Source organism: Gymnogyps californianus, chromosome 13 (genome assembly GCF_018139145.2).
Source record: "Gymnogyps californianus isolate 813 chromosome 13, ASM1813914v2, whole genome shotgun sequence".
Taxonomy (NCBI): Eukaryota; Metazoa; Chordata; class Aves; order Accipitriformes; family Cathartidae; genus Gymnogyps; species Gymnogyps californianus.
The window spans coordinates 2,930,713-2,951,622 of record NC_059483.1 but is presented as its reverse complement, the minus strand read 5'-3'; the positions used below and the strand labels follow the sequence as shown (position 1 = coordinate 2,951,622).

Genomic DNA, 20,910 nt, shown 5'->3' with positions numbered 1-20,910 from the left:
TAAGTCAAGAGCATGCCTGCTATTCTCTGAAATGAACTGTTGAAAGGAGAGGTTGACCTAATTAGAAAAGTCTCCCAAAGAGCAGCAGAGAACGAAGCTCCTGTGAAACAAAGGACTCCAGTTTTCACCGAGATTTATTTTTTGACCTATTATGCTTGTTCTGTAGTTGTCTGCATCATAAATGGCTTTAGGATAGAAAGCTTAACCGGTTGAAATAACTGGAGGGGCTGAAGAGTGGCGCGCGGTGCAAGGCTGTGGCTCGTGGGTGCTGCACAAGAGTGAAATGAATAGCGGGGGTGGCAGCTCCCAGCGCTTCCAGCACCGCGCGTTTAAATCTCAGCACTGTTACTTAGGGCAGGAGTTCAGATGTGCAACCTGCAAAGTACGGCAGAAAGACTGGACAGGTAAAGTCTTTTGCTGCATTGGGTGAGAATTTTCCTGATTTGGGGAGTCTGCCTGAAATAAGGATAAATACTGAATTTTTTTTTCCTCCTCACATGAGAGTTATCTTTCTTTTTACATAGCATACACTTACATGTTGTGGAGCACACCTTACCTTTCATGCGTTTTCTTGCTTTACAGGTTACTTTCAGTTGTTTTGTCTGAATTGTTTTGTTTTCATGTGGGAAATCAGTAAAACACTCGGTACTGCAAAAAAGGCAAATGGATCTGTGTGGTTTTATCGAGGTCCTTCTAGGGTGTCATAAGACTCTCTTCAAAAATATGAGTTGGATGCTGTTAGAATAGTAAATACGTAAATTCATGAGTAATTTGCAAATGTCCTTGAGCCACTGAACCCGTTGCAGTTGTGCAGCATGTCTCAGTTCAATGGAATTGTTCAAGTTCTGACTCCAGATGACAGAATTGACTTTCATCTTCCTACATTTAAAAGCTTTCCCTTTCATATCTCTTCAGATACAAATAATAAACAAGCTTAAAATATTACAGGGGCAGGAGGGGCAGTCAGAGAAGTAAACACTGCTTGCCTCTCCTTTTCAGCTACTTCTTTTGCTTCTGCATTGTCATTACATTCAGTTCGCCTCTCTGCTTTTTTGCAAGTCCCTCGGAGTTAAGATGCTGTGCAAAATTCTTCAGCTTGCTTCTGTGCTTTGTAGGCACCATGAGAAGAGAAGTGTGCAGTGTGGTAGGTGTGGGATTAAGCACGCATCTGCCACGGCCTGAACACGGTTTTAAAAGGCACTCGGTTCTCTGAATGCATATATCCGGCATCACATCATGGTAGACGTACCAATATTTTAGGCATAATCATACCAACTGTATGTTGAACTTACCATTTTGATATGATATTTTTTAATGTATCCTTTCAGACCTTTCTCTGGCCCCTGTCCCCATCCAAAGCAGATGTATAAAGTTGTTACCTGTCTTTGAGTAATCTTAATTTTTTTTTAATCTGATTACATGGGAAAAAAATCTTAACCAGGTTCTTGGAGACCTCTGCTGGTAATATCTTCCTGCTAAGTCTCTCAGATTTTCTTATGTCAAAACAGGGCAAATGACCGTTACAAAAATCTGAACTCACTCTCTTTGTTAATGGGACTTTCTGAAAAGTATTGTAGGTGTATCTAGACAGATGGGGTTTATAAGAAAGTCAGAGGTTTTGTATGGTCTCCAAAAACACGTGGCAATTTTAGCAGAATTTGATTTGCATGGGGAGTCTGGCTAAACTTACGCTGTATTTTAAAAAAAGCCGACCAATAACGAACTCTGATAAAAACATGTGAAACACAACTAAAAATATAATCTCATAAGTGTCTGAAAACTGCCAGTGCCAGTTTTCACCAAATTCTACCAAAATGTAACTCCGATATCTGCTTTTGGACTTTCTAGGTTTGTTCAATGTCATTAATACAATTATTGAGTCCAAAGATTTTTTGTGCCCATGGAAGATTTCCTATGGCAGTACTTGTAGATATGGTCCTAATCTAAGAAAAGACTGATAATTTGGACCTGAAGTAATGCCTATAAGCATGCAAGCCTAAGTTACTGGAATAACCTTAATTTCAATGCAGAGGTAGTTCTAAATTACAGGTTTTGAAGTTGGATGCTAAATTTTAGAGCTTTGAAGCCTAAGTCATATAGGTCCTGAAGAAGAAAATGGCTCTATTTGAAGGGCCAGGGGTCTAACAGTGCCATTTATTCCACTGGGGCAGCACCTGAACTGTTGCTTTGTTTTTGTACGATGGTCAGGATTTCTGAAGCTACTCTTTTTCATTAAGTGTTTTTATCAAAAATAAAACGAAAACAGGTTCTGATCTTGCATGTGCCACCTTCAGAAAGCAGAACTGGACTCAGGGGAAAAAAAATAATCTTTAGCAATCATTAAGCATGTTATTAAATCCAACTCTTAAATGTGCTAATAAAGAAGGAGATGGCCATTTGCTTGCACCTAGAGAGCACGCTGTTGGTTACAGACACAAGGCTTTATTCATTGCTTCTGCATTGCAGCTCAGCCCAACTGGATTCAGAAAATCAGCGATGCACGCGCAGCCATAGAGGAAAGCGTCGTCTGGGAATGCCGAGCGAGCGGGAGACCGAAGCCCTCGTACCGCTGGCTGAAGGACGGGGAGCCGCTGCTGCCCCAGGTAGGCACTGCTGGAGCCCTTCGCCGGGGAGGAGGGTCACAGGCTCTGCAAGTGCTTTCATGCTCCGCCAGCTTTCTCATCTCTGCGTGTTTTATTACTTTTGGAATGGAAATAGAAAGGATGGCGGTGCTCTGAAATCCCCGCACTGTGTAGGCAATTCCTTGCCATGCCTGGTGGGCACCTCTGTACGGCTTCGGGAAAGCTGCCGTTAGTGACAAGTAGGACCCACCACAGCTCTACATTCAGAGGTCCTCCCTGAAATGAAGGATCCATGATACAAACCTGAGGGTGGAGAGACCCTTGTGAAGAAGAGGGAATGGCCGAATGGGACTATGGAGCCTGCACCTGGAAAATGATTGCCCTGGATTTTTTTTTTTTTTTTTTTTTTTTTAGTTTATGACGTTCAGGTGAACTTCAGCTGCTAATGAAACCTTAGCATTTCTGCTGATCTTTAACGGTTTCCCACTCCTCCTGCCGAGCTGTGTCCCGGTGCGGGCGACCAGGAGCGTGGCCTGTCATTGCCAGGGACACGAAGAGCTGCCCAAAGAAGGGTGATGCACAGGAGCTGGGGAAACGCACCCCCTCCCACCGCCGTGTCTGCCCAGCCTCTCGCTGGAGGGTCATCGCTCAGTCCTGTGATCCCCCAACATTACAACCACAAACTAAAACAAGTCACCAAAGCTTTGGTTTCGCAGTAGCCGGCATTTTTTTCCCTTCGCTTATTGTGAAAGAATATGACAGCCCAGATTTGATCAAACCCTGATAAAGATTGCACAAACATTAAATTTCCACCCTACGGCCAAGCAGAAAGCCAATAGCTTTTTATATTACTATTTTTTTAAACGGTGAAACTCCTGGGGAGGGAGGGAACACTTTGCTGTACTTATTAAAATTGATAACATGAGCTCCATATCCTTAGGCTGACAAATGATACCCTGGTCTTTTGTTCCACACACTAATTTTACTTGCTTCATGCTGGTCACTAGCAGATGGTCGTGTACTTAAATCACGTTAGTGCCTGATATGAAGTAAAGGATCATTAAATTATTAACATCTATATTGTTTTCAGTAAACTGCAGATGATTCTGAGTATTTCTGTCTGTGCTAGCTAAGATGGCAACCAGTCTTACCAGCCTTCATTGCCATATATACTCATAATACCATTGTTTTAAATGTTTTAAAGAATACGGTTGGCTGTGATATGCCACTATGGAACAAAAGTGCATTTTTTGATTCAAGTTTCTCTACTTGAAAGGGATATTAATCTAAATGGTTTGGGTATTAAATCAATGAGAAGTCAAGGGAAAGTCCTCCAATTTAAATTGCATTTACCAACTACTGTATTGGTTTTACCATTTAGTATCTAACCTGATATAAATTTAGCTGGCAGACAAATAGATTGGAGCATGCAAATTTTTCCCATTACTGCTACTTTTTTTTGTCCACCGTGGTATAAAACAGAGCACAACAATCACTGGATTTATGTTCCAAGGAGGGATCTTCTTATTTACTTTTTTATTTGTTTTACTGTTTCCTGCAGGGCAGAGTTCAGCTAGAGCAGGGCTCGCTCACGATAACGAACGTCAGCCTGTCGGATGCCGGCATGTATCAGTGTGTAGCGGAAAACAGACACGGCATCATTTTTGCCAGTGCAGAACTGAGTGTCATAGGTAAGTTTACTTTCCTGAATGCTGCAAACCTTGCAAAACCGGCAAAGCCTTCACCCAAGCTGGTTTTGCCAAGTCTCAGCATCTGAAGCAGAAGTGCTACTGAGGATCTTTGACACGTTGTTGTTTTTAAGCAAGGCATGAAATGAAAACTTGAGAAAGTGGATAGACAGAGAACAGATTTTTTTACATCATCCCATCTTCCCGTATTCATCCAGGTGACTGAGCACGGAGAGCTGGCAAGCTCACTCAACCTCTTGCTGGTTAGAATCGTTTATGGAGAAACCCGAGTATTGCGGTTCAGAGCATACTGGACGATAACTGCCTGCTCGTGGGCTGCAGAGACTGACTCTCTTGAGGAAATGTTGAAAAACCACCTGTCTGAATAGACCTTCCACCATTTTAATGGCAATCGTAACACTCCCGTCCCAAACCCTCACCAAGAAAAACAACTTCTGCCCCACCTGTTTCGTGTACACCTACTCTACTTGTCCCAGTTAATATCAGGAGGAGCTCCTGTGAATCCAGGTGGTTAAATACCTGATGGGAGGGAGCAGAGATTACAGAGCCAGGCTCTTCTCAGTGGTGCCCAGTGCCAGGACAAGAGGCGATGGGCACAAACTGAAACACAGGAAATGCCATTTAAACAGAAGAAAAACTTCTTTACTGTGAGGTTGGTTGAACGCTAGAACAGGTTGCCCAGAGAGGTTGTGGCATCTCCGTCCTTGGAGATACTCAACATCCAACTGGACACGGCCCTGGGCAACCTGCTGTAGCTGCCCCTGCTTGAGCAGGGGTGGGACGGGACCATCTCCAGAGGTCCCCGCCAGCCTCAGCTGTCCTGCGAGTCTGTACCTCACTCACAAACGTTGCTCTTGTACAAGTGGCAGGCCTGGAAACCGGTACGTCAGGTGAGATATGTAGTTTCAAAGGGTTAAATAGAATTTGTGATTACAAAATAGTGGTTTAGTTGTTTTCAAAGCAAATGTTCAATAGCATCATTCCCCGCTTTATCCTGAAGAACAAAGCATGAGGTCTTTTCTGATTATGGCATTTTCAATTATCGGTCATTTTTTATCAGCAGTGATAGATGCCTGCATAGAAGAAAAATTCATTTGAAAGATTGTCAGTGTTGCTGTTCAGGAAAAGTACAATAATACTCAATAAATTAGACTTCACAGTGCTAAGATTTATTGGACGTGTTACTGCGTGAAAGAAATCGAAATAAACCCACTGATGCTTTTCCTGTCTGTTCAAAAACCTGGTAAAAATGAGCCTTTGGGAGGAAGGCAGATCTTCTCAGAAGACAGAGGCTTGTCCCTTGTTGGTGGGTACCTCCAGTGCCTCCCCCTGACCGGCAGCCCCGCAGCACCCAGGGGCCGACCTCGTGTCTGTGCAAAAAGCAAAGACCTTGGAGACCCTGCTCGTAAAATCCTGCCAGATAACTTGTATTTGGCTGACTTCTCATTTGGGTTATGCAATTTTGCTTCCGTATGTCACGTGAAAAGTACCAGAATGGTGTGCTGCAGATTAATTTCTGTGGATCTGTGATTTAATTTGGCGTATTTTTAAAGAAAACAGCATGTTTTCCTTTTCACTAGAGTTTTCAAAGGAGGTCAATATTCTGAGCTCTCACTGAGAAATGTTAGCTTTTAAACAGATCTTTCTGAGTATAAAAATGGTTATTTTAAAAGGTCCTGAAGTTAAGCACTTGAAATGATTAAACACCACTAATAGCAAGTGAGACTTATAGCAAACTTAAGTGAAAAAGAGAAATGGAAAATTACAGACAGAGCTTTTCTCAGAGTGATTCTTCTCTATTATTGTTGCCAATTATATTGCCTGGAGTCTTCAGCTAAAACCAGGATCCTGTTGTGCTGGGCATTGTGAAAATGTATAGTAAGATGCAGTCATCGCCTTAAAGAATTTTCAGGCTAAATGTTTAAAAAAGAAATTTTAAAAATGAAGGATGGGCCTAGAGTAAAAAAAAAGTCATTAAAATCCTCATTTTACAAACAAGGTGTGAAGAAATTAAATGCATTACCCCTGAAGTGGCACAGGGAAGCTGTGGTAGTGCTGAGAACTGAGCCCAGAGTTTCTAAATGTCAGATGACAACATTTTGAACGTCACAGAATAAAACCCATATCGTGCAACTCCTCTACCTCACGCAGGACCAAGAAGGAAGTAGCGAATGACTTGCAAAAATCCCAGTCTAAACTGTTCATTACAGAGATGGAAATAACAGGATTATTCAAAAATCTACTTTGCTCATAAATTTTGGACAATTTTGAGAAATTATTTCCAGAAGTGATAATGTATTAATTATGATAATACAATATAAATAATAATCTATCTGGTTCTGAGTGCATTGGTGGGAAGTTGTCCTCAGGATGCGTCCTTTAATTTTGAAATGTTTTACATAGCCGGTGTTGGTTTTCAGATGGCTCTTTTATAGTCTTTAACAACATAGATGTCTTCCTCTATGCTAAAATGAAGTCAGCCATCGATGATTAGACGTAGAAGACAAGACAGCTCAGAGATGAGTGAACTCTGATTCATGAACGTGGAAGACAAGATCTATTCGATCATAAAGCCCATCCTATTGTAAGTGTAGGATTATGTTTTATTCACCTCTTCTGCAGCAGGAACGATATCCAAAAGAATTGAGGCAGACGAGATGGCCTAAGAAAAATGAATTTGCCTTCTGTATCACACGGCAGGTTTTTATCTCCCAGCTGCTTCAGGTGAGCTTTAGATCATTTTATGGAGCATCAAGCAGATGCAATGCACAGTGATCTAAACTCTCACCTCCCAGGGTGCAGCAAGAAAGTAAGTCGAGGAAAATACTGCAAGCTCGGGGGATACGGGGATGGTGCAGGAGGCGCAGGGTGCAGGCACGCAGCTAGCAAAGAGGGTGGAGAGAATTAGAGGGGACTGGGCAGAGTTTGCTGCCACTGATCTGTCAGAAAGCAAGCTCCTGTCGGCAAAGACGTAGCGAGCAGGGCAAGAGTTGTTCATAAAACCCTTAAGCTGCCTCACTTGTTTGCTTTGAGCTTTCTATATTGAAAAAATTAGTTGTCCTACTTGATATAAATAAAACCTTCTGGTCGTCTTTGGGTAGTTCACTACCAGAGTCAGTCTAGAGGCAGCCACCTCAAAGCTCTGCCTGTCATCGGGTCCCATCAAATAAATCATGAAAAATCCCTTGAGGCAGGAAAAGGAAGCCAAACCATCTCCTCCCTCCCCGGCCTGCCTTACAGCCAGGCTGCAGACGGTCTGCAGGGCGTTGGTGGTTGCTTCAATGAATATCTGGTTTTCACAAAACAGAAGTGTGCGCCCTGGAGGGACTCAAAAAGATGATTCGAGAGTACCTTGTACCCTGGTGCCTACTTAAGTCTTGCCTTGTTTTGCTTGGTTCAGGACCTGGCTGTATCACAGTCTCCCAGCTTTAAAGCATTAAAATAAAAGACCCAGTTTATGCAACAGTTATGAATATAAAGCATAAAAACGTCAACTTTTTGGGAAATACTAACGTTTCTGATTAATTATATGGGTTCTGTGTTTGTGACAATTTTCCTGTATGCTGTTGCTCTGCACGTAGCAATGGTCGACAAAATGTTGATCATGCTGTTATGATACAAAAAAGGAAATACATTATACAGTTCACGCATGCGTAGTTGTTAGGGCTGCTGCCCCGAGTAAGATGTGCGTGACACTGGGTTTCTGCTGCCTGCCAAGGTTACTGGTTTCTGAGGTTTGTAGCTGAACATGCATTTCTAAACAAGTAAAGAGCTGAAGCATTCAGGTGTCTGTTTGCCCCATCCATACATGCACATAGTTCATAAAGTCAGATCATTTAGGAATTGCAGGTGAGAAACAGCCCTGGAATATCGTAATGTTCAAAATTATGAATTCTGATCTGTTGGTTTTTTTTTTTCTTTCAGCCGTTGGTCCAGACTTTTCCAAAACACTCTTGAAAAAGTTAACGCTTGTTAAAGTGGGTGGTGAAGTAATCATTGCGTTTTTTTTTTTTTCTTTCAGCCGTTGGTCCAGACTTTTCCAAAACACTCTTGAAAAAGTTAACGCTTGTTAAAGTGGGTGGTGAAGTAATCATTGAGTGTAAGCCGAAAGCTTCCCCCAAACCTACTTATTCGTGGAAGAAAGGAAAAGACATCCTAAGAGAAAATGAGAGGTAATGTCTTAAAGTAACCATTTCTTTCATTAGCTTGCTCCAACCCAGGGGCTTTCAGCAGTGAAAGCTAAATTTGTCATTAATAGCTTCCCAAAATTGACTTGCAAATAAATGTGAAAACAGCTAGTGTTCAGTCTCAAGGAGCTGGGGGTGAGATTTCTATTCCCATTGTGTTCATCCCGGTCTCTGTGTACTACTAAAGCATCCCGGCCAAGAAGCTGATAAAAATACATTCTAAAAAGCAAATATTTTGCCTCTGCATTGCTCTAAATAGCCATTGTTTTCCAAAAAATTTCCCAGGAGATAAAACCCTCCACTGCAAATTACACTGCTCTGGTAAATTACTCAGTGTCCCACAAACAGGAATTATTTGGGGTCAGTAATTAATTTGGCAGTCCTAACGCCTGACTTGGAGATGGCTTTTTCAGACTGGCCGAGTCATTTTTTGTCTTTTTTTTTAATTCAAAAGGAGAGCATTAGCAGGAAGTAGGAGCCTACCTTTTAAATTTGCATGCGTGGTTTTGCGGTGATTTGTTGTTGACTGTGTAGACATGTGGTTGCGTTATGTGTCCTGCTTGCGCAGTGCCTGGAGAGTGGGACCCGGAGAGCTGTCCTTGATGGTCCTCCAAAATATGGTGTGCCACTCGGATTGATAGGAAAAATCCTGTCCTATTAGTAAAGGTCAAAAAGCTAGATATTACAAGAAATTGTGATTTTTAAAAGCTTAAACCTGTTAGAGCTGTTCTTTTATCTTGGAAAATCTAGTCTTGCTCCGTTCAACCTGCCTGCCTGTAATGTACATTGAAATATATGCTATGGTGATGTATACGAGTATGCAAAAAGCTATAGTTCATTTAAAGCCAGAGGAGTAAAATAATGAACAACCTATTTCTGACTTACTTCGCTCCTGTTACCTGGTCCTTACAAAGCTATTGTCTATGGACCGTTCAACTTCACCTCTTGGGATTAAAAGAGTTGGGTGATCAGTTACACAGAGCTTCCTCTAGCAGCCAGGGTACAACGCTGTGCGAGGTCAAAGTTATAATAGATCAAGCTATATTGATTTTTAAAACTGAAATAACTTGCTCTTCTGGTGAAGATTGTGCAAAGGATGGGAATCATTAAATGCTGGAAGTTTTGGAGTGTCAGCCCCATGAGGTCCCATCCATCTCCCCATCCTCACTGGCACAGTCCGTAGCTGAAATGTGCTGTTTTCTCTGACGCTGTTCTCCTAGGTATGGCACAGTTCTTTCTCCTCATTTCAATTTAGGAGTGAGAGAGGAAGCATTAATTTGTTTGAGCAACAACTTAGGAAAGGAAAGGAATGTGAGCGCTATGTTTCTTGCTTGGTCACTGCTATGCAATGCTGACAACAAAGTGATTTATGGGTTTTTTTAGCACTGCTCTCTCATCTGCAAACTTAAAAGTTGGATGCTATAATCCAGCAGAAACCCCTGGATCCTGATTTCCGAAGGGAATGTGGCTCATGCACTGGTCGCATAAGGCAAGGTGGTAGCTCAGGTTGCCTGTGTGTTTACTTCCAAATAAATTTTGAACTAGTTATTTGAACTGGCTGTAGATGTTTCAGCTGGTTTCCACCAAGGTTAGGAGAGGAAGAGATATACCTCAAAACCAGCAGGTTTCTTCAAAGCTTTGTGGAAATAGGCAGCTGGGAAAAGGAGACACTGTTATTTTCCCACAGAGAAACCCTGTCACCGAAAGTCACGCCGTGGCAGGCATGAGGGAGTTCACACCAGAGCACCCCTGAAGGGTGCACACGTCTGTGTAAGTAGTGCAAGGCTGTACCTACAGCGTTTTCCTGACTGACTTCTTGAGGCATATAGGCAAGAGGCACATATAGTCATAAAAACTTGCTAAATAGTATATACCTTGCTGTCTGCTGGTCACAGTCCCCACGCCCAGGCAGACTTTAGGCAGTGGCTGATAGGGACGCGTTGTGAGTACAACACAGTCCTCTGAGCAGCTCAGTCTTGAGCTCAAATGCCAGCCGCGGCAAGGCTGAGGTGCTGGTGCTCGTGGCAGCGGCAGGCTCGCTGCCGTGCTCCTCCTGCTCCTGCCGAGCACGCCGCACCAGAACCGGGAGCCTCCCACCCGGGCACCAAGCCCTGGATGGGAAACCAGACGTGAAATGTGCCCAAGCAGGTGTGAAATTTTCTGCTACTTCAGCCCAGGAGTTTTTCCGCCAGCCAGATCATCCAGCGGGGCCTATCTGGCAAAATATCTTAATGAACACCGCTCCGTTGACTTGGCAGTTGGACCTCTTTAGTTCTTACACACAGTTGGTTGTGTCTTCCGTGGGGACGAGGGTGTTGAATCCTCGCCATCGCCTTTATTAACCACACCATCCTTGCAGTCTGTACCTGGAGACTGTGTGAAGTGCGCAATTAGGAAATTATATTGTCTTATATGATCGTGGCATTGTTCATCAGCACTGTCTGACTTCACGGGCAGGAGAGGCCAAGTGCCTGGTCCTCTGCTTAATGTTGCTGTATTTCTGGTTTCTTCGGTTGCTGAAACGTTATCTCCTTCCTGCCGTCCTGGGGGACAGCAGCATTGACTGGAGTCCAGTCCTAGTACCTCCCTACACCCACGCTTATGTGTGGGCTTCAAACAAGAACTTTCTTGGCTGTTGAAAAAAATCTGTTGAAATATAGGAAGAAAGATGCCAAGAAAAGCTGTTGCTGAAATCTCTTCATCTAGGGCAGAAAACAGAACTTTTAGGCAGGCGTGGGAGAAGAAACTTAAATTAAATCTCTGGTTAAACTGACGTTAAAGAGTCCTTGGAGTTTCAGAGAGGGACCTGAACATCTGGATACTTCTCCAAACTGAACTTGATCATGTGAAGGTTAATCAATATTGATGGTCCTTCCAATTCCAGGTGGAGTTAAAAGCAACGTTAATGTCTCAGTCCTTGCTTTGAATTCTGATGTACAGCCTGACGGCTACCATGGCAATCGCTCAAGCATTTCTCCTGGGGGTTGTGTGACTTTTCAGATGGAGTGTAATGTTAGGGACTCCTTGCTGGAGACAGAAATAGCACGCATCAGATTTTGCTGCTGGGACTCTTGCTCAGGAGGCTACTGCTCTCCAGGAGGCAAAACTAAGTGTGTTGTTCAATTTTGGCCCAGAGAGCAGAGACTACCATGGAAAAAAAGAGCTTTATTGGTTTAGGTTTCATATTCTTCTCTGGAGGCTGAGGTAGTGTGTAGTGCACCCCTAATGAATAACATGCCCTGAAGGCATCTCTTACTGGTGGTTGAGAACTGTGCAATTGTGTTATTAGAAATTCTGCCCTGGGGTACAATTATATTATTGCAGTCATTAAAGGCAGTTCATCTCCATAATAATGGAAATCCTGCCTTGGAGGCCTAACTGAGTCAAAATAATGTGAGTAGCCTGACTCCAGAAGGTAAATTTTATATAGAAACGGCTATAGCACAGATATAGATATATTGCAAGTGCTGCTTGGAAACAAAGACTATTTCTATATGGGTAAAGATACAGAGATCATTTTCTACCCTTGATCTTCCCTTCACATTTCAGTGCAAAACGACTGTTACATTCTGTGGGAAAGGTCTTCAGTCCTATTAATGCCACTCTACAAATCAGCCTCATAGGGCCACTGGTAGAGTACGAGCAGGTGAGTCTGCTGCCTGCCACAGTATCTCCCACCTTCCACACCATCAGGACAGGAGACATGACTAAAATACACCTACCCTCTGGGAAACCCTCACTCAGGACCAGAGGATACCTTTTAGATAGGAATGGTCACCATAAAGCTGTGCAGGCTGCATCATCAGAGAGACAGTAGTATGCAAGTAGTGTTTAGGACCCACTTGCCCCAGCACGCTCCTCAGGCAGAAGTCATTTTACCCTTTCAATATACACTCTTACGCATATAACCTGGAAGTTTGAGCCAGTTGTTGAGATCTGCAGCTGGTAGGGAGTCGTTCCAGAAGCCAGCAAGCACTGGGAGCTCAAGGTGGAAGTGATGTCTTCTGGTCATTGCAAAACTGCAATGTGTCTTTGGGACATGTTAGATAGTTCATCAGAGAGAAAGATTTGAGCTGAGTTCAGAATGTTTTTCACTTAGCATTTGGTTCTCCTATATTCATATTTCCAGATATGTTTAACCTTCGATCTCTTTATTCTGACTCAACAATAGGAGAAAAGAGATCTTGGAGAGCTGGGATCCCATTACATAGGTTCTCTTTTCTCATGTCCCAACTACATCAGTGTGACTCAAAAGCGATGCAGGACTTAAGCTGTGAGATGGAGATGGAGCGTGTTACTGCCCCGCTGCCCGAGGAGGGCTGGCATTCAAAACCAGGCAAAAACTCCTCGAGTGTGGAGTGCACAGACTGTAGAGCCAGGACTTATGGTTTTTATTTAAATTTCAGTGGCACTTTGGTCTTATAAGCTTACATCTTCATCCCCCTGATTTTATGAAATAAAGTGGTCAATGTCAAGTGAGTTTTTGGATATAAAATACATAGCATCTATGGCATCGTATACATAGGATATAGGCATCATACAGGCATTGCATACAGAGACATGGTCTTCTGCAATTATTACACCATGCGAAAGACAGATGATTTGAACTGTGCCTATACTTTGCTCCAAAGCTGTCTCAGAAACCAAATCAATCATTCCTAGATATCAGTGGGAGTTACAGAGGTAGAGGGTAATTTTACATGGGATTGACCAATATAAAACAGAAATCCATAGTTACCCACAAGTTTGGAAAAACTTCCATTAGTTGATGGCCCCTGTACAACACTGAATTGAATGAAAGCAAGTCCTTAATGGAGGACTTTCCTTTAAATTCCTGAACTCCTAAAGCCAAGCATCCTCCAGTCTGCAGTATTTGCCATTTGTGACAGTTATTTCCTGGCATTACATTGTATATATTATTCATCGGCAGGAGTAGGAGGGGAAGTCACGGCAGTCAGATTGTTCTTGCAGGATTTCCTTAATCCTCTCATAATAATTCAATTACATCTAAGGCAACAACATTAGATAAATTTGTTACTGAGACTAGTGCTTTAAAACCTTTATTTTCAGGTGATCTTATCACAGAAACCTTTCAATTTCTTCATAATTACGGCGCAGCTCCCACGGAGAACTGCGCTCGGTTGCAAGTGCGAATGGTTTGTCCTCGCAGTGGTGGAAATCAGAAGTCACTGTAGTCGCCGGCGCATTCGTTCAGATTTCCTGGGTGCGGGAGGGAGAATCAGGCTGTGCGTGATTAGAGACAAATCCTGGAGCTACGCAGAGCGCTGCCAGCTGAAATTAAAATAAGCCTCTGTCACAGCTGCTCCCACGCTCCAAACTGTTGGAGGAACGTCCTGCAGTGGAACTGGGATTCTCTTTGAACTATAGATCAGGAAGCGTTTTTAAAATAATTTAAACCAGTTAATTTTAAAACAATTAAATCTCCCTTAATTTTCATACAGTTTTCCGTAGCCCATGAAAAAACAACGTTGCAGCCCAAGAAATCTGCAGGTGCTGTCACGTAGCTGCGCAGCGTCCGAGGGCTCGGCCGTGGGAGCGCTGGAGTTTAACGTTAGAGCTGAGACTGGTCCTGTGATCTGCATCGACAAACTGGGGCATTTTGTCACTTGGCTGCACAGATTGAACTGTCTTTTAATAACTTGCCACCAAAGGCCATTTTGTTAGAGTATCTTAAGAAAATTTCTCATGGAATTGGTGAAGGGATATATTTTGCTGTTGGCATAGAAGAATTTTGCTGGAGTAGCGCTGGAAGGGATTGTTAGGTGCTGGTTTGTAATGCAAGATTTGCATCACTTTCCTTGCAAGTCTTTCCTCTTTGCTCAGGTGCTTGATTTTGCCTTACAGAAATTAATTTACATGCAATAATGGTAACAATTGCATTTATTTATTTCTGACAGAGTGTTTCATTTTAGATATCAGTCTGTCAGAGAGACATATTGTCATTTCCCAGAACCGTTTGTATGGTTCAAGAGCAGATGAGGGAAATGTCGTGTTTTGGTGTCTCTGTCTACCATGGCTTCCTGCTGCCCACATTCTTCCTCGCTCCCCAAGCGTAGACTGTGTGCAGGAAAACCAAGACAGCGTTTATTTAGGGAAATACTATATTTCTGCCAGTCTTGGGGTTTGTTACAGCCACCCGCCGATGTGTTGGTTAGCCAAAGCACGGGGACAGGCTGCGGTACTGCAGCGGGGTGAAACGTTTAGGTCGGGGTTAGTGCTGGCTCTAGCGGCTGCCCCGTGTTGGAGAGCCCTGCTCTGGGGTGCTTCGGGGCATCGCTGCGAGGAGGGGAGCGGGGCTGGCAGTGTTGTCAGCTATCTCATGCACCTGGTAAGAGCTTGCACGTTTCAAAATCTAATGTGTATTCCCTTGAAACAGTGAATGTTTAAAATATGTAGACAATGGTCTTTGTTCCTAATGTTCTCCTAAAGCTATTGGAAGTCACATTTACCCTGCTACCAGACATGTACTCGGTCCAGGACAGAAAAATAATTGTACTTTTAAGCCCCAAAACAAATTGCTCTTCTCCCGTTCTTGTTCATGTAAAGCCCTTACATCATTAGAGCTGTTTCTTTTCTATGAATATACAGTGCATGCATTGTTTATACAGTTTAATTGTAAGGAAGGAAATTCATGACAAACAAATGATGTTCTGTGCTGGTAGCAAAGAATATGAAAGTGTCCAATTAAACAGCCACTCACTAGGACTTGTATAATAGCAACATCTGTTATCTTAATTAAACAAGTTTCTGTATAAAGGGACCCTCATAGTGCACTATGTTAGAGCAGGATCTGACCTAGATACTCCAGGCACGCTCACTATCTTCATGGAAATTTTCCCAGTTGGTCCCATTATCTTGCAGTCTTGACAAGCTTCGTGATATATGAATGAGCACACTCTTGCACACACAAAGCCATACTGCTTAAAGCAGGAAGATTTTTTTATTTTTTTTTAGCTGAAAACCAATAAAAGCACAGAAAGGCAGCATATAGTGGCATTTACCCATTGAGTTCCGTCACAGCAGCATTTGGAAGTGTAAAGAGTGCCTGGCGAGCTTGGACCTTGCCAAATCACATTCAGAAGAAAGAACTGCCCTTCCAGAAAGTGCTCACGATTTGTTTTCAGAAGTGGTTTATGTGCTTCAGGGTTTAAGTAATTTAGGTCCAGATTTTTCCAGGTATTTCATTACTGCTCTCCACCATAATCTACAGTCAGAGCTGATCTAGAAGGGTAAGTTCAGTTTTAGAAGTCCTGGTGCCTTGGTAACTTCTGAAAAGAAGATGAGGATTTGCGAGACCGGGAAGGAGGAGTGGGAGTCTGATGAGGACTCGGGGCTTTGTACCCATCTGCAAACAAAAACCCAAACAGAGCCGCCCCGAAATCCCATCTTTGTCAGAAGGAGACGCGGTCTGCTGCTCGGGGCCCGCCGGGAAGGTGAGGAGCCCTGTGCTCGGGGCTGTACAACACCAGGCAGCTGTAGCTGAAAAGCCGCTTGGATATGTTAATGCACAGCTGTGCCTGCAGGCTTACTGCTATGGGCAGTGAATGTTAATTTGTTCATAAAGAAGAACACGGCCCAAGGCAGGCGCTGCCAGCTGCTTCGGAGAGGAAGCTGCAGTCCTGCCCTGGGGGAAGCCGAGCCTCTCCGTCCTGTCCTCAGTTCCCCAGGCTGGCACAAAGTCAGCGGGAGTCGCAGGGTGAAGCCCAAAGCAGCAGTCTCTCCTCCCAGGAGCTGGAGTGATTGTGGCCAAGGAAAAGCCCAAAGCTCTCACCTAATTTTTTTTGTCGTCTTCTGCACTTCAAAACTGTTCAGAAAGACTTTTCTCTCTGGAAGAGGTTAGCCACGGTTTTCTCGAGAGTTCGCATCCTAAGGACCTCCTCACAAGGGTTGCTGATTTACAGACCCCTCAGGTATTATTTTTGTAACAGGAATTTTAACACGTTCACTTCGATGTTATGTCATTTTGAGAAGGAACAATTGTGAAATCAGACAAGAAAAGAAAGACTTTTCTCTTATTCTTTCAGTGTGTCTTGAGTTTAAAAAGTTGTATCAGTTCCAATTTTCTATTTGTTGCCTCAAACTTCCTAATTAGTGGTTAATTACTTTAAGCAGCCAGAAAGAAAATGGCAACAGGACAGGCAGCACATCTTTCGCAGTCTGGTGCCAGGGTACAAACCATAGTAATATTTTTATACTGATTACTTGAGAGAATAATTGCCAGCAGTGGCTTTTGGACACACAGTCTAGTGACACTTCAGGAGAAAATAAAACCTCAAAGGATGCTTCCTATCATTGTTTTGCATTAATTGTGTTGACTGTCTATTTTTTTTTTAAATAAAGCACCTGTGCAAGTTCTTTAAGGCAGACAGGTAACCAAACCATCAATAACTTGTCGGGTTTTCATTACATCCTGCCTAGGCAAAATGAAAAATGACACCCTGCAAATAGCTTTTTGAAGTTTGAATCGACAATGCAGCATTCATCTTTGTTTTCAGAGACAATGGCAGAAGATGGCTCTACTTCATTGGAACATCTGAAATAACTGGTGTGTCAACTTACTTTAACCAATTTTCTGCAAAAAGAGAACTAAAATGAACCAGGAAACCACTTGATTCAGTGGTCAGAGGTCTTGGAAACCAGTTGTCCTAGGCTTGATGGCCTCATGTTCATGGACTGTTTGTTTCCCAGCAGAAGCTGGTTTTAGCTCTGTGTTGTTCTGGAAGATGACAGCATGTTTTAACATAAGCATGTCGTGGCTGTGGGTCTCTCAACTCAACACTAAACACCTGTAGTTTAGTGTGTGCTAACAGTAAAAAGCACTGATTTGTGTGATCTGAAATCCGTTGGTGAAAAGCAGTCAGTTTTGCCATAGTTCCCTTTAGGAGTAGGTCACTAACTTTTCCTTGCTTCTTAAGGACAGTTACATGGACCTGTTTTCTTTTCTTTATGTTTATCTGGGAAAGATAATAAATCCTGTTGCTTTTGTAGTTCGAGATATCTATTGTATGCTTGTATGCATAACTCTGTAAATGGTCTCTCCACAAAGCTTAGCTGTCCGTCTATTTCACTTTAGCAGCTTTCTGATGATTGAACCTTTCTTCAGCATTGCTAGTAAGTCAGCGACTCCAGTTCATTCTTGCTTTGTCTTTTCCCTGTGTTCTTGAGCAAATGTTTCTAGCAAAAGGTTATCTGAGAAGGATTAGAGAGTTATCTAGAGTCCAGATTCAGTGCTATTTTATTTTGTATGTGTGAAGTAATTAGGCTGATCCCTAAAATTTTCAAGTTCATTTATCTGCTTCTGTAGAGCTAGGAAATGATTTCCTATAATCAGCCACGAGTTGTTGTGCATACCTGAGATGCCAATGAACGTAATGCCAACCTACGCCAAGTTTCAGCTGGTGTTCCAGAAATGAGACTCCCTCTCACACCTTGACACAGTCTCCTGTAACATCAGCAATCTGTTCCTATTTTCCCAGCAGATTATTTTCAGCGTGGTGTTATTGTAGTATTCAGTGATACACATGTAGGACATCGCTGCTACCACTGCTGCTGCTGGAACGAGCTTGCGACCGCAGCCCAGCCGAGGTTTGACGAAACTTGCGGTGCTGCTGTGACCCAAGGTATCTAGAGAAGTCAACGGGCTTTTAGCTTGGGGTTTGTGTATTAATTTTAAAAGTAGAGCCCTGCTTGCAGAGGTGGGCAAAAGGAGATGATGAAGCATCCAGAGGCATCACACCTCCAGAGCACAGTAAGACGTGTCCCGTGTTTACACACCCTTAACAGAAACACTGTCACTCACTGCGTGCTATTAAACAGCTGCTGCTTTTCCTGCTTGAGGTGTCTCATCTTTATGATTATTAAATTCATCTCTAGGTACCGTGCATACGGCTACAAATTATTTCTCCCTCTCTGTAAAGACGCCCCAGGAAAGAGCGAGTTCCTCCCCGCAGTGCTGTTGTGTCGGAGGCGGCAGGATCTGGCTCCAGCAGCGAGGCAGGTTTCTCTCCGTTGTGAGCACACGCTGCAGCCAACGCTTTAAAAAATAAATGCCTGTAATTAGTTTCCTAAAGGCAATTTGAAATTGATGTGTGGTTCATACTTGTCCTCCAATTGAAGAAAATAGTAATAACGATTTTAGTAAGTGTGTAGCATTTTGAAGGAAAAAATTGTTATCAAAAATTTCTGCTCTTGGATATTTTCATGATTAAGAGCAAGAAGGTAATGATTTTACAGTTAGAGCCACACTTTAAGAAACACGTGTTTAAAATCCAAGGAAATAATTATATGTCTATGGGGGAAAAAGAATTCCTAATGAACATTTTAGACAACCTACCAGACTTGGTGATATTTTTGATGATTATTTAAACATCATTTTTAAGTGATGTAAATGTGTCTTTGGATCTTGCAAATCTATGTTAATGTCAATTACAAGTGGAGTAGGTAATGTATCTTTGTACTGTGGGCATTTTTTGTTGAAACTAGAGGAAAAAATGTGTTATATTTGAAAGACTATGCCTTTGGGCTTCTATTCGGGTGGTATCAGCTGGAACAAATAAGCTGAGAATGCATTTACTGCTTCTGCTCTAATCTCACGAATGCTTCCAGAAATGGTTTGTGTCAGCAGCTGATGCACAGAAAATCTTGCACGGATTTTTTTTCTCACAAGAGAATAATTTTTATGAGCTTTAGTGGGGTTCCCTTTAATGCTTATGTTCTCCAAATCTCCGAAGCATTTGCTGTAGGTAGAGGGTGGTGGCTTGTCCTCGTCGGGGAAGGAGTTGTTGGCAAGGGTGGCTGGAGGCTGCGCTTTCAAATTTGATTCCTTGGATTGCCGCTGTCCCTCTTCATAGACTGGGAGAAGTCACTTAATCCCCGTGCCTCTGGCGATAGTCACCGCCCTGGAAGAATGAGCACAGCAAATATTTCACCGAACATTAGGTAGACTGAATGCAGTAGTGGCTTCACAGCACCCGCTGCTTTCTACACAAGATTCACCTCGCTTCCAAGTGCGAGAGAATGCTTTGTGGGGAGCAGCGTGGCTCTGGGTGGGTAATTGTGCGTAAAGGGATATTTTAGCCTTTCACGGGGTGGTTTGCAAGTGCCTTTGCCCCTCCACCGCCACCAGCAAGAGTCTCTTGGGGGAGAAGTCCTGGGGCTGCCGGTGCGGGTGCGGAGCATCCCTGTCCTTCACGGTGCCGTTGCGGCTTTCACAGTTTATGGCAAACGGCCAACTTAGTCTGTAAAAATAAACTGCGAAGTTGAAGAGCTGTGTCAAAAGGGCAGTTTCCCATGGGGAATGGTCTTCATTTCCCACCAAAATCAATGGAAAATTGGCTCTTGGCACCATTGGACCTTTCTAGACTTGCAAAATCTTCCCATATAGCTCAAATTATCATTGCCTCATGTCTCAGGAATGAAAGCTGTAAAAACGAGCTTTCCTTTGCTTTACTCAAATCTGCTTCCTCAAATATTTATTTTCATGACACGGTCTTTCTTACTGTATTTATTTTAATTTTGTGTGTAGTGAAAAAAGAGCAGTAAGGGAGAGAAGGCAAAAGGTTTCTATTATTTGAAATTCACCACAGCCTACTCATTTCCTTCAGGGTCCCTAGCAGTGTTTGTGTTTGGTTTTCATTTGTTTCCTCCTGTTATCAGCATCTCTTAAGAAAGATATTTTGTAGAGAAATGTTCTTAGATAACCTATGGATATTTTTGTATTTGAATTATGACTCTAGGCATCTTTAAACAATTTACATGAAGTCTCTAATAGCTGTGAACGCTCCCTTCTTTCCCTCCCGCCGCCCCACTCCTTCAGGATGAGGTTTTGTCACTTCCAGACTTGTCTTAAAGATTTACAGGCAAAAGGGAGGATGATGACAAAACACAGCTTTTGTGTTTATAGGTATTAATATAGGCTGGATGCAGTATTATTTATTTGGACTGCTCCGTCATTGCAGATAAACAATTCGTTGAAAAAGAAAATTGTGGGAGAACTTAGGATGCCAGATCCATGACTGGTTTAAGCTGATATTGAATTCAGTGGAGTTATGTTGTTTGATGTTGCCAAAGGGGCCCCTACTATTTTCTGAAAAATATTTATCTGAGCAAAATATGTTCTATTTTTTTCTCTCTCTAGAATAATATTTACAGTTTTTTATGATAATCTGAAAGAATTGCAATTTATACTCACCTTTAATTCTTCATACTTAGCAAGCCTATAAATGAAAAGCCTAAAATGAAAACACGTTTACACACAACAGTTCACATCCCTGGAAGAAGTGTTCTTAACATTTTCTCGGAGATCAATATCAAGAATTAAGTAAGAAAAAGAAGGGTAGTACTCTGTATTTTTCAGTGCAGCAAGGTAACAGCAGCTATTACCTAGGAAGACCTTCCAAAAGATTCATTTCA

General features: G+C 42.7%; 1 protein-coding gene across 1 annotated transcript in view; it reads left to right on the top strand.

The window, feature by feature from the left end:
- The window catches only part of LOC127021397 (contactin-4-like), a 323,929-nt gene that overhangs the window by 255,028 nt on the left and 47,991 nt on the right, over positions 1-20,910 (top strand). Inside the window, 3 exon segments of the mRNA XM_050904421.1 lie at positions 2,467-2,603; positions 4,144-4,273; positions 8,313-8,463. Of these exon segments, the coding sequence (XP_050760378.1) occupies positions 2,467-2,603; positions 4,144-4,273; positions 8,313-8,463 (418 nt within the window).